The 12587-nt window shown below is 39.6% G+C and overlaps 1 protein-coding gene across 7 annotated transcripts in view; it reads right to left on the reverse strand.

Annotated features, from left to right (window-relative positions):
• Nucleotides 1–5390: 5390 nt before the first annotated feature.
• The window catches only part of ZNF644 (zinc finger protein 644), a 76649-nt gene continuing 69452 nt past the window's right edge, over nt 5391–12587 (reverse strand). For all 7 annotated transcript variants that reach the window (XM_033068063.2, XM_033068066.2, XM_033068064.2 and 4 more), the window contains 2 exons: nt 10283–10385; nt 5391–9813 (listed from right to left, as the gene is read on the reverse strand). In XM_033068063.2, coding sequence (XP_032923954.1) covers nt 9621–9813; nt 10283–10385 — 296 coding nt within the window. In that variant the 3' untranslated portion in view covers nt 5391–9620. The remainder of the gene's footprint in view (nt 9814–10282; nt 10386–12587) is intronic.

Consider the following 12587-nt stretch of genomic DNA (forward strand, 5'->3'; position numbering starts at 1 on the left):
CCATCCTTGTCCAGGCTCTGCCATCCCCCATTTTCCAATTACAGCACTAACCATACCTAAACAGCACAAAGTTTTTATACTGCCTTTCTCTTGAGCAAGATCAAAACAATTTTGACTGATAATCAAGGCAAAGTTCCCATGTGGCAAAAGGCTACATTTACACTTGCTATTTCATTTGATTTACCACAGTTCCAGATACAGATCCACAGTTCCTGGGTACAGGTCTGGAGATGGGTCTCATTAACCTGCATGGAGAGACCACCTTCGGGCAGGGCAGTTCAGATCTGCAGAGTGAAGAGGGGTAAAAATCTCACCTTTGCAAGTCTTCTGGAATTAAGACAGAATTTTAACAAGAACTTTTCCAGTTAAAAACAACACAACTAACACTTTCCTGAGGGCAGGGGAAAGGAACTGAGAGAGAAAGTACATGCAAGGAAAGTTAAAAAAAATGGGAAAATGCTCAGGTTTGCTCTGATAATAAATGAGCTCCGTGTGACAGCAGCAAGCAGCAGCTCTGGCTGCAGGCAGCACGTGCTGCTGTTTCTTTGCAGCAGAAACATGAAGCAGTTGAAACTCTGAATACATCTGGTTCAATTTTCTTTAACAGCTCAATTTTTATTGTGATTCCAGACCTGTCAGGCTTTCTCTCTGTGCAACAGTGATAACAACAACAGTAGAAAAGATTTTCAGCTTTGGTCAAATTCTCAGCTTTCAGAGACACAAAACAGAAATAAAGCTCCTGTGGTGGGCTGACCCTGGCTGGACAACAGGTGCTGACAAAAGCTGCTCTGTCACTTCTCAACTGGACACAGGAGAGAAATATAACAAGAGGCTTATGGGTCAGAACAAGGATAGGGAGAAATCACTCACCAGTGGGCAAGAGACGTATGGAAATTAGTTGAATTTATTACCAATCAAATCAGAGTAGGATCATGAGAAATGAAAAAATAAATCTTAAAACACCTTCCCCCACCCACTCTTTTTCCTGGGCTTAACTTTTTCCTCCTGAGGACTACAGTCAGTTGATCACAGGTTATCTCTGCCTTTTCTCCCTCTGCAGAGGCAGGACCCCTTACACTCTTACCTGCTCCAGTGTGGAGTCCCTCCCCTGAGAGACAGTTCTCCATGAAGTTCTCCATCGTGAGTCCTTCCCACAGGCTGTAGATCTTCATTAACTGCTCCAGGTCCTTCATGGGGTCACCGCCTCCTTCCGGCATTTACTGGATCCAGTGCGGGGCCCTCCAGAGGCTGCAGGTGGAGCTCTGCTCCACCCTGGACCTTCATGGGCTGCAGGAGCACAGCTGCCTCCCCATGGTCCTCACCAGGGGCTGCAGGGGAATCTGCTCTGGCACCTGGAGCACCTCCTGCCCCTCCTTCCGCACTGACCTTGGTGTCGGCAGAGCTGTGGCTCTCACATTTTCTCTCTCCTCTCTCTGGCTGAAGTTGTACAGTTTTATCCCCGAGTCACTGCCACCACCGCTGATGGGCTCAGCCTTGGCCAGCAGTGGGTCCATCCTGGATCCATCCAGCACTGCTCTATCAGACATAAGGGAAACTTCTAGTGCCACCCCATGACCCCTCCTGCTACCAAAACCTTGTCATGTAAACACAACACAGCACTTAAATTCAAATGCAGCCTTGACTGCTTGAGTATGGGGAGTTCTCACAGGCCATTCAGGCATCTCTCTCAGACCAGGACTCTAGCTCAGTGCCTAGCATCAGACAGCCAGGATTGACATTCTCAATCTGTTAAGGTAGGAGGAAAGTCTGAAATCTCTAAGACACAGCAAGATGAGCATCTTCCACTTTAGAAGAGGAAAAAAAAATGCCCACTGTAAATCTGGGCACTACAGCAGCAAGTATCATACACATCTAAATTGTAGATCCTCTCCTGTAACACACTCACTGCTTTTAATTTCTAATGCAGCAAGAAGAAAAGTCTGGGCCACCACACAACTCCCACAGCCCAGCACACAACACATACTGCAGCAGGAGCCAATGGAAAGCAGGGCTGACCTCTCCTCTCCCCACCCTTTATGAACTGGGTGTCAACTGCTCCATAACACAGGAAATTACAGAAACCCGTAGGTTGCTGATTTTGCTGCTGGTAATGGAGAGGGCTGCTCACATACTTCTTGCACAGCTCTCCACCTAAATCTAAAATCACAGTTTAACTTCCTAAGAATTTCATGCCATCTATCACATTTATCTTTTATCAGTAAGTAGGCTGAGATTCTTATCTCCGATGTTTTTAATAGATATCCCTGTTTTGCTTTGCTCAAAGAACCCAACCAGTGGTACATTCACAAAAATCATTCAAGCAAGTGCTCCATTTTCTAAATACTTCTGTGATTTCAGAAAGGCTGCCAGAAAAAAAGAAAAAAGAAAAGACAGTAAATTCAACCCTGTGCAGACAAAACAGAAAGGTAACTTTATGAGTTCAGCTCCCAGCAGCAGTATCAAGGGTTGGTACAACTGTGTAACTTGGGATTTTTGGTGTGTGTACCCAAAATCACTCTAAAATCTAAATATTTCCTCCTCCCTCCAGGTACACAGAGCTACTATATAAAATAAACCATAAATCGGGCCAATAGCTATGCTTTCAAGAATACTAAGCAGTACTCTATCTGTTTTTACAGTAATCTAGGGCTTTCCCAAAAAGTTTCATCACTGGTAGCCAGCGGTAAAATAAAGTCCTAAAGAAAAAAAAAAAAAAAAAGAGATGAAAAATGAAGACAAAAACCCAAATGTGGATATAAGCAAAAACTGAGGAAAGGGAAAACAAACGCAGCTGGGAATGAAGATAATGAAAACAGTCAGGTTAGCAGCCCAGTGAGACGCGGCTAAGTACCGTTCCCAGATGGGAACCTGGGCCTGAGGGCAAAGAAATGAGTTTGGGATCCTGCAAGAACACTCACATTCTGGGTCAGGGTCTTCAGTCATTCATTAGCACTCATGGTCAGCTGCAGCCAGAGAACACTGATTTGAGTAGTGGAGGTTATTTCCATGAGAAGAGAATATTGCAAAATAGTGGATGTCGAATAGTAAAGGAGAAAATTTTTGGAGGCAATGAATGGCAATCTCTCATGAACAGAAGCTGAAAAATCAGGTTTCAGTAGCAAATTCATAACTGAGGCCATACATGGAGAGAGCAGCTCACGTTCTTCCATGATTGGACTAAGGATCTATGGATTTATACAAAGTGCTTAAAAAGCTTCAGTGAATGCACTCCAGATGGCAAAGGGAATGGGTACAGTTGACTTCCAACACAAGAAATTGGACTTAAAGCCTCTTTCCCCTGTCACTGCCTATCTCTTTAATAGTTTTGGGTGAAAACTCCTTCCTCGGCTGTTCAGCTAAGGATAGTATTTGCCCTAGCCTCCTCTGTGCCAGGAACCCAAGTGCACCCCTGAAGATTTGGAGGCATAGCAAATGCAGCCATCAGCTAGATTTCAGGGACTACAAAATAAGTGTCAACCCCAGGCTTATACTGTCTTCTCCTCTTTGCAGTTTCTTTTTCAACCTATGGAGTTTTTGTTTGTTTTTAAGATTTTTTTTCCCCAGCTTTTTAAAATCCAAATAAGGCTGTTTTCTTTCTCCTGCTTTCACACAATTAAGTTGTTTGGTTTTTTTTTTTTCAGAGAAGACAGATGAAAGAATTATTTCTTGTCATTAAGACTTATATACCTGGGTGACACACAATTCCTTATTTGGTTAAAATACAGACTAATGCTGTTAGTTTGCATTCTCCTTTATTAGTCTATTATTTTCTGAAGCTGTTTCAAAGAGCACAGTGGGACTCAGAGCTTCAGCATTTGTTGCTACAGCAGTGAGGATGGATTTGGCTGGGTTTCACAGAGAGATACAAACATGATTCACAGCTGCTGCTGACTTAAAGATATATAATCAAAGGCTTACATGCAAAGTTTTCAGTCTCTAATAAACAGATTTAAAAAAAGAGGTAGATTATATTTAGGAATACATGCCAAGAGTATGATGTAAGCCTGTTTTGTGTTGCGGGTCTCTAACGCAAAAGCAGAAGGGTTATCATCACTTGGTACACAAACCTCAGATCTTACAAGTTAAAAGTGTACTTTTAAGTGAAAATACAGGACAGAAAGTGCAAAAGTGTTGTGATTTATACAACATAAGGAATACAAGCATCTTGAAAGCTCTGGAAAGGCTCCAAGGCTCCCTTTGAGCCCTAACTGGACAGTAAGAGTTGGAATTTTGGTACCTCTGGACTCACAGTTACTGAGGATGCTGTTTGCTTGGGGTTCAATTGCAGTGAAAAGAGCATGGGAGCCTGCATGAGGAAGATCTTTCAGGGGCTTTGTAAAAAAGTTTGCCTCTACTTAGATAAGAGCATTCCCACAGGAATGCATTTATTCCTATTTCTGTTTTTAGCCAAAATAACTAAATTTCAGTCTTCAGGCAATGTGTGCAAGCCACCCTCACAGGCAGTGACACTGCCCAGATCCCTCCACCTGCCCTTCTGGCACCCTGGAGCCACCTGCACACAAGCTAAGGTAGCCAGGACCACTTCCCTGAGGGGCCAGCACTGCAGCCAGACACCAGCTACTGGACCACAAGGTTTTTCTACTTGATGGACTTGAGTTACTAAGCAGTTTTAGAAAAAGGCTGTCAGCTGACTTACCCTAAAATCTTAATAGGGGAGTAGGGCACTAAACTTAAGAGAGATTTCTTAATTGCTTTTTAAAATACAAGCTTATTAGTCTATAGCACAAACTAGAAACAAAAATAAGCAGTGCCAGAGTTCAACCTCAGCAAAACATGGAAGGGATCCCCACTCCAGCACTTATTTAAAGCAAACAACCCCCCCAACAGTCTTCTGGGCTGTATTTGATCAACTCCTGCATTTTTTTCTTACTCTGTGTGTGAATGGCTGTGGATGGCAACGAATCCTCTCATGCTGCAGGAAGAGACCAGAACTTGCAGAGCACCAGGCAGATTGGATTTTTCAGTATTCTCTGTCCAGGTACATGTGGCAGACACTGCGCAGCCAAAGCTGCAAGGAAAAATTTCTCTTAACTGGGAGAGAAGGCGGCAGTGAGACCAGATTGTAGAGAGTGAAAATTAGGCAGATGGGCACAGATGAGAGCCCTGTCACTTGGGATTCAGCGTCACATTTGGGCCCCTGGCTCTGGTGCCATTCCCTCTACCATCAATTTTCATCCTCAGTCTCTAGCACTGGAATGTAAATACCTCCCCCTTCTTGCCTCACCTCTCTGAATTTTCAGGTGACTACAGCCAGCAAATCTGCCCTGTGCACCACCACAAACTGCTCTGGTTGGGGTGGAATTCCCCAGTTAAATGACACGTGCAGTGCAGCTCACCTCCGAGCAATGGGAAGAATACCAAGAAGCCTGCAGTGTTAAAAAGGAACATTTTATTGCAAGAGATTACAAACCCGGCACTATGGCCAAATGTTTCCATTACATCACAATTGCTACCCATGTATCAGGCAACAGCACCTACAAAGCATGGTGGATTGAAATATCTGAAATCATAATGCAGTCAGCTTCTTAAAGTACCACCCAAAAAAGTTTGGGGTTTTCTTTAAACAAACTCAAAACTATATAAATCAATTTTTAAAATACGAAACTGGTGTTTAAATATCCAGGCCACTAACTACTGTTATAAAAAGTGGAAAAGTATGTTAACCATAGTGCTGAACTAAAAGGGGTTTGTTCACAGCCCATAACCATTTAGTTAAAAGCAAGTACTGGTTATTCACTGCTAATGCTTCCACATTTGTTCAGCCCAATTTATCTTCTGTAGGTTTTCAGAATCAGGTAGTTAATGCATAACCCCTCTTTAAAGCACTGCAGGAAACCTAGAACCATAACTAACCCACGAAAAGCATCACAGTCAAAACAGCATCACTTTTTTCCATCTCAGTCCTGTGAGAGTGACCTTTAGAAACTCTGGATGCTCTTCTCTGAGCCCTAATTCATAACTCTCATTTCTCCTGTGATCACTTACCTCAAAGAGCTTGGTGATTTCCCTGAGCATGGCTGAAACAGCAGGAATTAGCACAGGCACACGGCTCAAACACGACCCGCCTGGCCCAGCACACCCCACTGGCAGTGCCCACCTTCGGCATGGCCGCGCTCGCTCTCCCTCCCCACACCCAGCCAGTCCTTCCTCTCCCAGCGGGAGCAGCCAGCAGCTCATTTCCTGACACTGCTGCCTGGGCAAGAAGTTGGATCTGTGGGCACAGCTGGGCCCCCTCAGCCCGTGGGAGCAGCCCAGCTCTCCCAGCTCCCCAAGGAACACAAAGCACCGGGCAGGCCGCAGGAAGTGCCCAGCACGTGTTGTCTGCTCACCTCAATTTCCCGCGTGTTCCAGCCTCAATACACTACACTTGGCAGCAGCTACCATGGGCGCTTCAAATTAATCACCTATCCAGGGTTCTGCAGAAACATCTTCCCAAGGAATACAAAGAGTTTTAATTTTTGGAAGAGGATTTGGAAATATCACTGGGGCTAGGGAATATAGGCCATCATCTTATGAAAAGTGTATGGGAGTGGTCTTCTACAATTTTCCTGAGGCTACTACTAAAGAGACCTTGACCAGAAACTAGGTTAACTTCAGAAACAAGTAGGACTGTGATAATCAAAATCCACCAAACAAAAATCACTGTGCCACTGTGGCCTTTACCCCAAAGCAATCTAAGCCAACCTGAACAGACTAACACTCGTGTGTAGATGTGCAGCTCTGGAAGTCCAGCTCTTTAGCACAGAGTGTCACAGAGCCCCTTAAGCCACATAACATCAGACTGGCACCACAAAGTGACAGTTAATTTACCCTCTTCTACCACATTACTTAGAATTTTGGTAACTCAGAGAGGGAGATTTATAATTCCTTGTAGATAATGATAAAAAACTACCTGTATTTCCAAACAACAGAAACCAGGAAAACAAATAGTCCTACATGAGAACTAGAACCTAAGGACAGCTAATAGTACTCTATTTTTTTTAAAAGATTATTCAGCCTGTATCAACCGCATTTGCAATTAACTGAATAATCAGAGAGTTCTAGAATTCCTACACATTTTTTTAACTATGCCGCAAGGATCTGATGCCAGCAGGGCACACAGCCTGTCACTGAAAACTGCTCCTCATCAACAGAATCTCATTTTGGAAACTGATCAGCCTTAGAGTTCTTCAGACACAATCTTGCATTTTAGTATTACATAAAGCAGCTCACTATTGGGGTTTAATGAATTAAATAGAATTAAGTAGGGTTTTAAAAATTATTATTATTATGATTCTAGTAAGAATTTTTTGCTAATGCAAAATTCTGCACAGTATGGCTTCACCTTACAAGCATTCTTAACAATACTAGATAAATATCATTTGCACTTAATTGATCTTTTCATTTGCTAAACAGCCATAAAACATGGTGCTCTCACAAGCACCTTTTTGGTGAGAAGGGTAAACAAGCACTCTATTAAAGCATTATAAACATTCAAGGTGATGTGGTTACTTCCCTCTATTCTGTTTCAACACATTGCTTCAAATCTTCAGCTTTCACATTGTATAAAAAAGTCCCACAAATATCCACAAACTCAGAAATTTGTTACTCTGCATACACATGATTTGTCTGCAATATGCTTCAACATCCCAGTTATCTTTTCTAGAATCTCTGAAGTATGTATTCCTCCAGCCTTCAAATGTAACGATGTAGATTTTCCACTTACGAGAGAATAAATTTCAACAAGAAAGCTAAACTTAACTGTAGCAATTTGTACAGTTAAACACCTGACAGCACTAATCTAATGATAACCTTGACAGAGCTAGGATGGCCTTGTCTGAGGCCTCTGCCTTGCACAGCTGTGCTTTTTTAGCCCATCTATTCTATCAGAACATTAACAAGTCGCTTGTGTTAACTCTGAGCTCCATGCATCCAGGAAGACAGACATTTATTCATACTTTCCACCAATCAAATGTAATGCATCTGTGAACAATTCAGTTTATTGCAAGTAAATGTATTTTTACTTAAGATCATGAGAAGATTCTAATCTCAAGCAAGACAAATCAATTCCACAAACTTAATTCACACAATGCAAATAAATGCTTCACATTATAGACATTTAGATTTTCTTTAAACCTTTTTATTTAGAGATTTTTCTGGTAAGGAGATATACCATAGGAAAGCAATTTCACTGGCAGTGAGGTATGTATATACTCTACCAAAATACTCCTCTTGCTTTAACTGCTTTTAACTTTATTTACATATAAAGAAAATATCAATGCATATCCTTGGCTTAACTACAGTATCTGTTACCCTATATGAGTAAAATGAAATGTTACTTGCATACAAAATTGATTTGTAGAGGAATCTAATTTGATTTAAACAAAATTCATGTTCTGAAGACAGTTTAAATGAACAAACACAATTCATCATGACCAAGACACCTGCACCATATTTCCATCCTCACAGCACATTTATTTCAATAATTCTGTAAGTAGGTCCTTAGCATGAGCATAGTGTTACAGTTTTCATACATATAATCACATCCAAAACAAGCTCTAAAATTTAAGTTGTAAACATTCTCTTCATATGTAGAAACATCTCAATCTGTGTTTGAATTTTCTAAAATGATCAATCTTTTAAACAGAATTATAAATGAAAAGCCTACTCTAACCGTGTAGTGAGCAATGCTTATTAGTACATTTCTACAGTGTTAAATAAAATAGTAGAGGCAAACTTCTGTAAGCAAGTCAGACTTTAAGTAAATTGTCATAAAAGTAACAAACTTGTTAACAAAAAGATGCTTTGTAATAAAGGAAGTTGGATTGAATCTACTATGATACAAAAACATAAGGGTAAATACCATCTTTGTTGACAAGTAGGAGGTAGCATGGATGCACCACTTTATTGTCAGTGAGAAATGCAACTGAAGTAAAGAATATTTCCTTACCACAAATTTCCAGTATTATGTACATATTTCTCTTTAGAAATTTGTTTAAACAAGTTTCCCTCCACTTTTTAGTAAAAAAAGCCTCATGTGATTTAAAAAAAACACTTACACACCTAGATAGAATAGTACTAATTGCCCTATTTGAACGAAACAGTCTCTTGAACTATGAAGTACATGGTATTTAATGCCCTAAATTGAGTAAATTGTATTAGCAGTTCTTGGTATTATACAAAACACTACATACATACAAACAAAATATAATAGTATCTTATTTTACTATGCAATTCTTTTTGGAATAAACAGAATTTTGATTTGGGTAACACTGAAGAGAACGTGGTTTCTTTGTTTTATTAAAATCTGTCTTTTAAGTACCCATGTGCAACAATTCAAAAATGGCTGCCATACATATAATGGTCTTGTATTGATAGTGAACACAGTAACTGACAAAAACATAATAAACCTTAAAAACACATCTTCCACCCTATATAAAATATAAAGACTACTTACTGTAACTGTTAAGTATTCAATTTATTTTGATGTTACTGTAATCCACTTCCTCTATTTTCTGTCTTTAGCATTTATAAACATAATTTAGTGTAGCAATTTATTTTAAAAAATGATGAAGTATTTCAAATTTACACCCAATTAAAATTTAAAATGTTTCTGTGTTCTATGATGCTGCTTCTGCCATCAGTAAAGAAAATGAAGTTTCAGTAATTGAAGCAGGCTTTTTAAGTAGTGATGTGACCTCGACCATGCCAGCTCCAGTCCGTGGAAGATTTGCGTTGACAATGTGTCGCTGCAAGTGCTTTATCCAGTCTTCTTGAACAGACAAAGGTCCTCGAAAGACCAGACCACAAAACCTATGCAAATATCAAAATTAATCCATCAAGATACATTGACCTCTACTGAAAAGTTATAAAATAAAGACAGTAAGAGGAAAGCATTAATTTTCTTGAAGCTTGTTTCTACATGTTTTAGCTGGAAAATGTAGTAATTGAGTTCATTAGTAGTAACTGTGAGCACAAAACCCTGCAGCTTATACAACTCACATTCTCACACTTTCAATGCCAGTAATAACAATCTGTTGTTCTTCTGTAAGGTTTCTTTTGAATGACAGAATATTACTCAGACATGACTAGTAATAGTGCAGCTAGAGAAACAACTGGCAATCAAATTCTCTTGTTTAAATTAATGAAAATGGACAATTCCTTTCCCCCTTATTATTCAATTTAATCACAAACATTTACAGATACCATCACAAATTTTTTTATGACTAACATTAGCAAGCTCCTAAGAATGTATTCTTCCAATTAAAGTAACACTATGTACCTGCATCTGAGTATGTAAACTTCATCAGCACTATGAGGTAACGGCAGCATTTTCTTCTTGCTTCCAGATCTTGACCTTGACTTCTTCTGCTTACAGTCTAAAGCTAAGAAGAGAAATTTTCATATGTGAAAATAATACTTCAATGAATATTAGTTATTCAGTAAGCATCCCCTATAGCAATAATGAAAAGACATCTACCTCCTTGTTTTTCTATATTTAATTACAACGTAAATCCAATACAAGCACAGTGTATTCTAAGAAATACACTGGCAAAACACACAAAGCTGATTTTTTTAGCTTAACATTGTGCTTGTTCTTTGAAAGACTAGATAATTGAGATTCAGAATTAAACTGTTGTTTTAGTATCAGCAAGCACCTACAAACCTATTGAAGAATTATACAGAAGCAAAGCACCATTGGAAATTCCCTTTCATGCATAAAACACTGTCAGAATCTCAGAACTTGTTTTGTAGTTCAAGCACCATCATAAGACCACTCATGTTCAACCAAGTTACAACTTTATGAAGTTGTACCTTTCAGCTAGTACAATCAGGAATTTCTAGTTTGAATAAAACACCTGCCATTTATTTTCAACACAAAGCAAAAATTTGTCTTTTTGTTCTAAGAATTTCAAATGAAGCTTCCCCTTCACTCCTGTCTGAATTCTAATGAAGCTTATAAAAAGTATGTGTTAGTCCTTGGCAGTGGGAGCTGGTATTAGGACAATCAACAAGGATGGCAAGGCCAATTTTTAAATTCAGTCTAAGCATTTGAAACTGTGTATGAAAGTAACGTGTGTGAACAGGAAACACATAACAAATGAGTTCAGATAGCTTTGAGGTCTGCATCTCCCATAAACAAATGAAATGAAAATCTGAAACAAAATCTGGAGATCCTAAGAAGCAGGCAAAGTGGGGGATTAAACTGAATTAATATTGTTATGATGCAAACAGCTAATAAAGCTCAAGAAGTTTGTGACTGCTTGAACTGAGAAGTGTATCTAGCTACACTCTATTCCAAAACACCAGACACCAACAACAGAACTCCAACACAAAAACTTTTTGCAAACAAGTTACACCACTTCAACAAAAACTCGACAGAAACCAGAAAGACAGTACCAGGTGGTATTCTTGATACCAAGAAGGCATAATGCTATGCTACTGAAGCATCTTAACAGTAAAATGGGGAAAAAGAAATTGTTACACTTGGCTAAAGTTTTGACTCCTAGAATATAAAACAGAAGAATTAACTTCTTAGCATTCTGAAGCATAAGACATCATCTGGCGAGGTAAAACATGTTGATTTAAAGAACACACAGTCTTGATTGTATCCTTAATTTTCCTCATGCCCTCCAAATGAGCACCTCTCAAGCTTTTACCTTGTAGCCCAACTTTTAACTTGGCAGACATACTATACATATCCCAGTTCTATCCCCAGATTTAAGAATTTCTACCTATCTAAAATTTAGAATGAATTTCTGATATTTGAAGGTATCAGAGAACCAACAGAATAAGTGGAAAGCAGACACCATCCTAGAGAGACTTATTCAGATCAACATTAGGAAAATGAGGCTTAACAGCATTTTTCTGACAGCAACAACAAAACCGGTCTCGATTAAAAGGCAGTAACCCAAGGTGGCAGGGGGCAGAGAGAGAGAGAAATGGCCAAGATGCTTCTGGAAAAGCATCAATGGGTTCTTAATACATTATTCTCTCACCAGAAACATATTCTTCATTTAATTACGAAGAAAAAAGCTAACTATTGTATCAGGTAGGAACTACCACATACATAAATATTTTACATACCATAACTTCAGTAACACCATCAGCAATGTAAGTAGATAAAATACTGGAACCCAGACAGACACTCATGCTTTGAAGAGAACTGTTTGTATGAGGGGCAACTTATCTGCAGCAGTTATTACAGCAAAAGCTTTGCCAATTTTGTGGAGTATCACGGGAAGAAGGGAAACAGAAGTCGGTATTACCAGAAGGCAAACACGTCCACGAGTTGAATCTGATGACAGTTAGTTGATGTTGGTTTATATGCATGGAAAAACAAAGAAGCAGTAGTGACAACAGATTCCTCCTAGAGAGGTCAACCTGCATTTGGAACAAGAACTTGCTGATTTCCTTGATGTTGGCAAAGACATTCATTCTCATCAAGAAATTTGATTCTACTTACATACATCTGGAGCATTTCAGAGAGCTTTCCCTTTCCTGTAAGACCTGGATTGGTCTTCTGCAACAGATTCCTGACACCTAATGGGCTCGTGTGTGTGTATAATCTTCTTAATCTTCTAAGA

Source organism: Catharus ustulatus, chromosome 9 (assembly GCF_009819885.2).
Source record: "Catharus ustulatus isolate bCatUst1 chromosome 9, bCatUst1.pri.v2, whole genome shotgun sequence".
Classification (NCBI taxonomy): domain Eukaryota; kingdom Metazoa; phylum Chordata; class Aves; order Passeriformes; family Turdidae; genus Catharus; species Catharus ustulatus.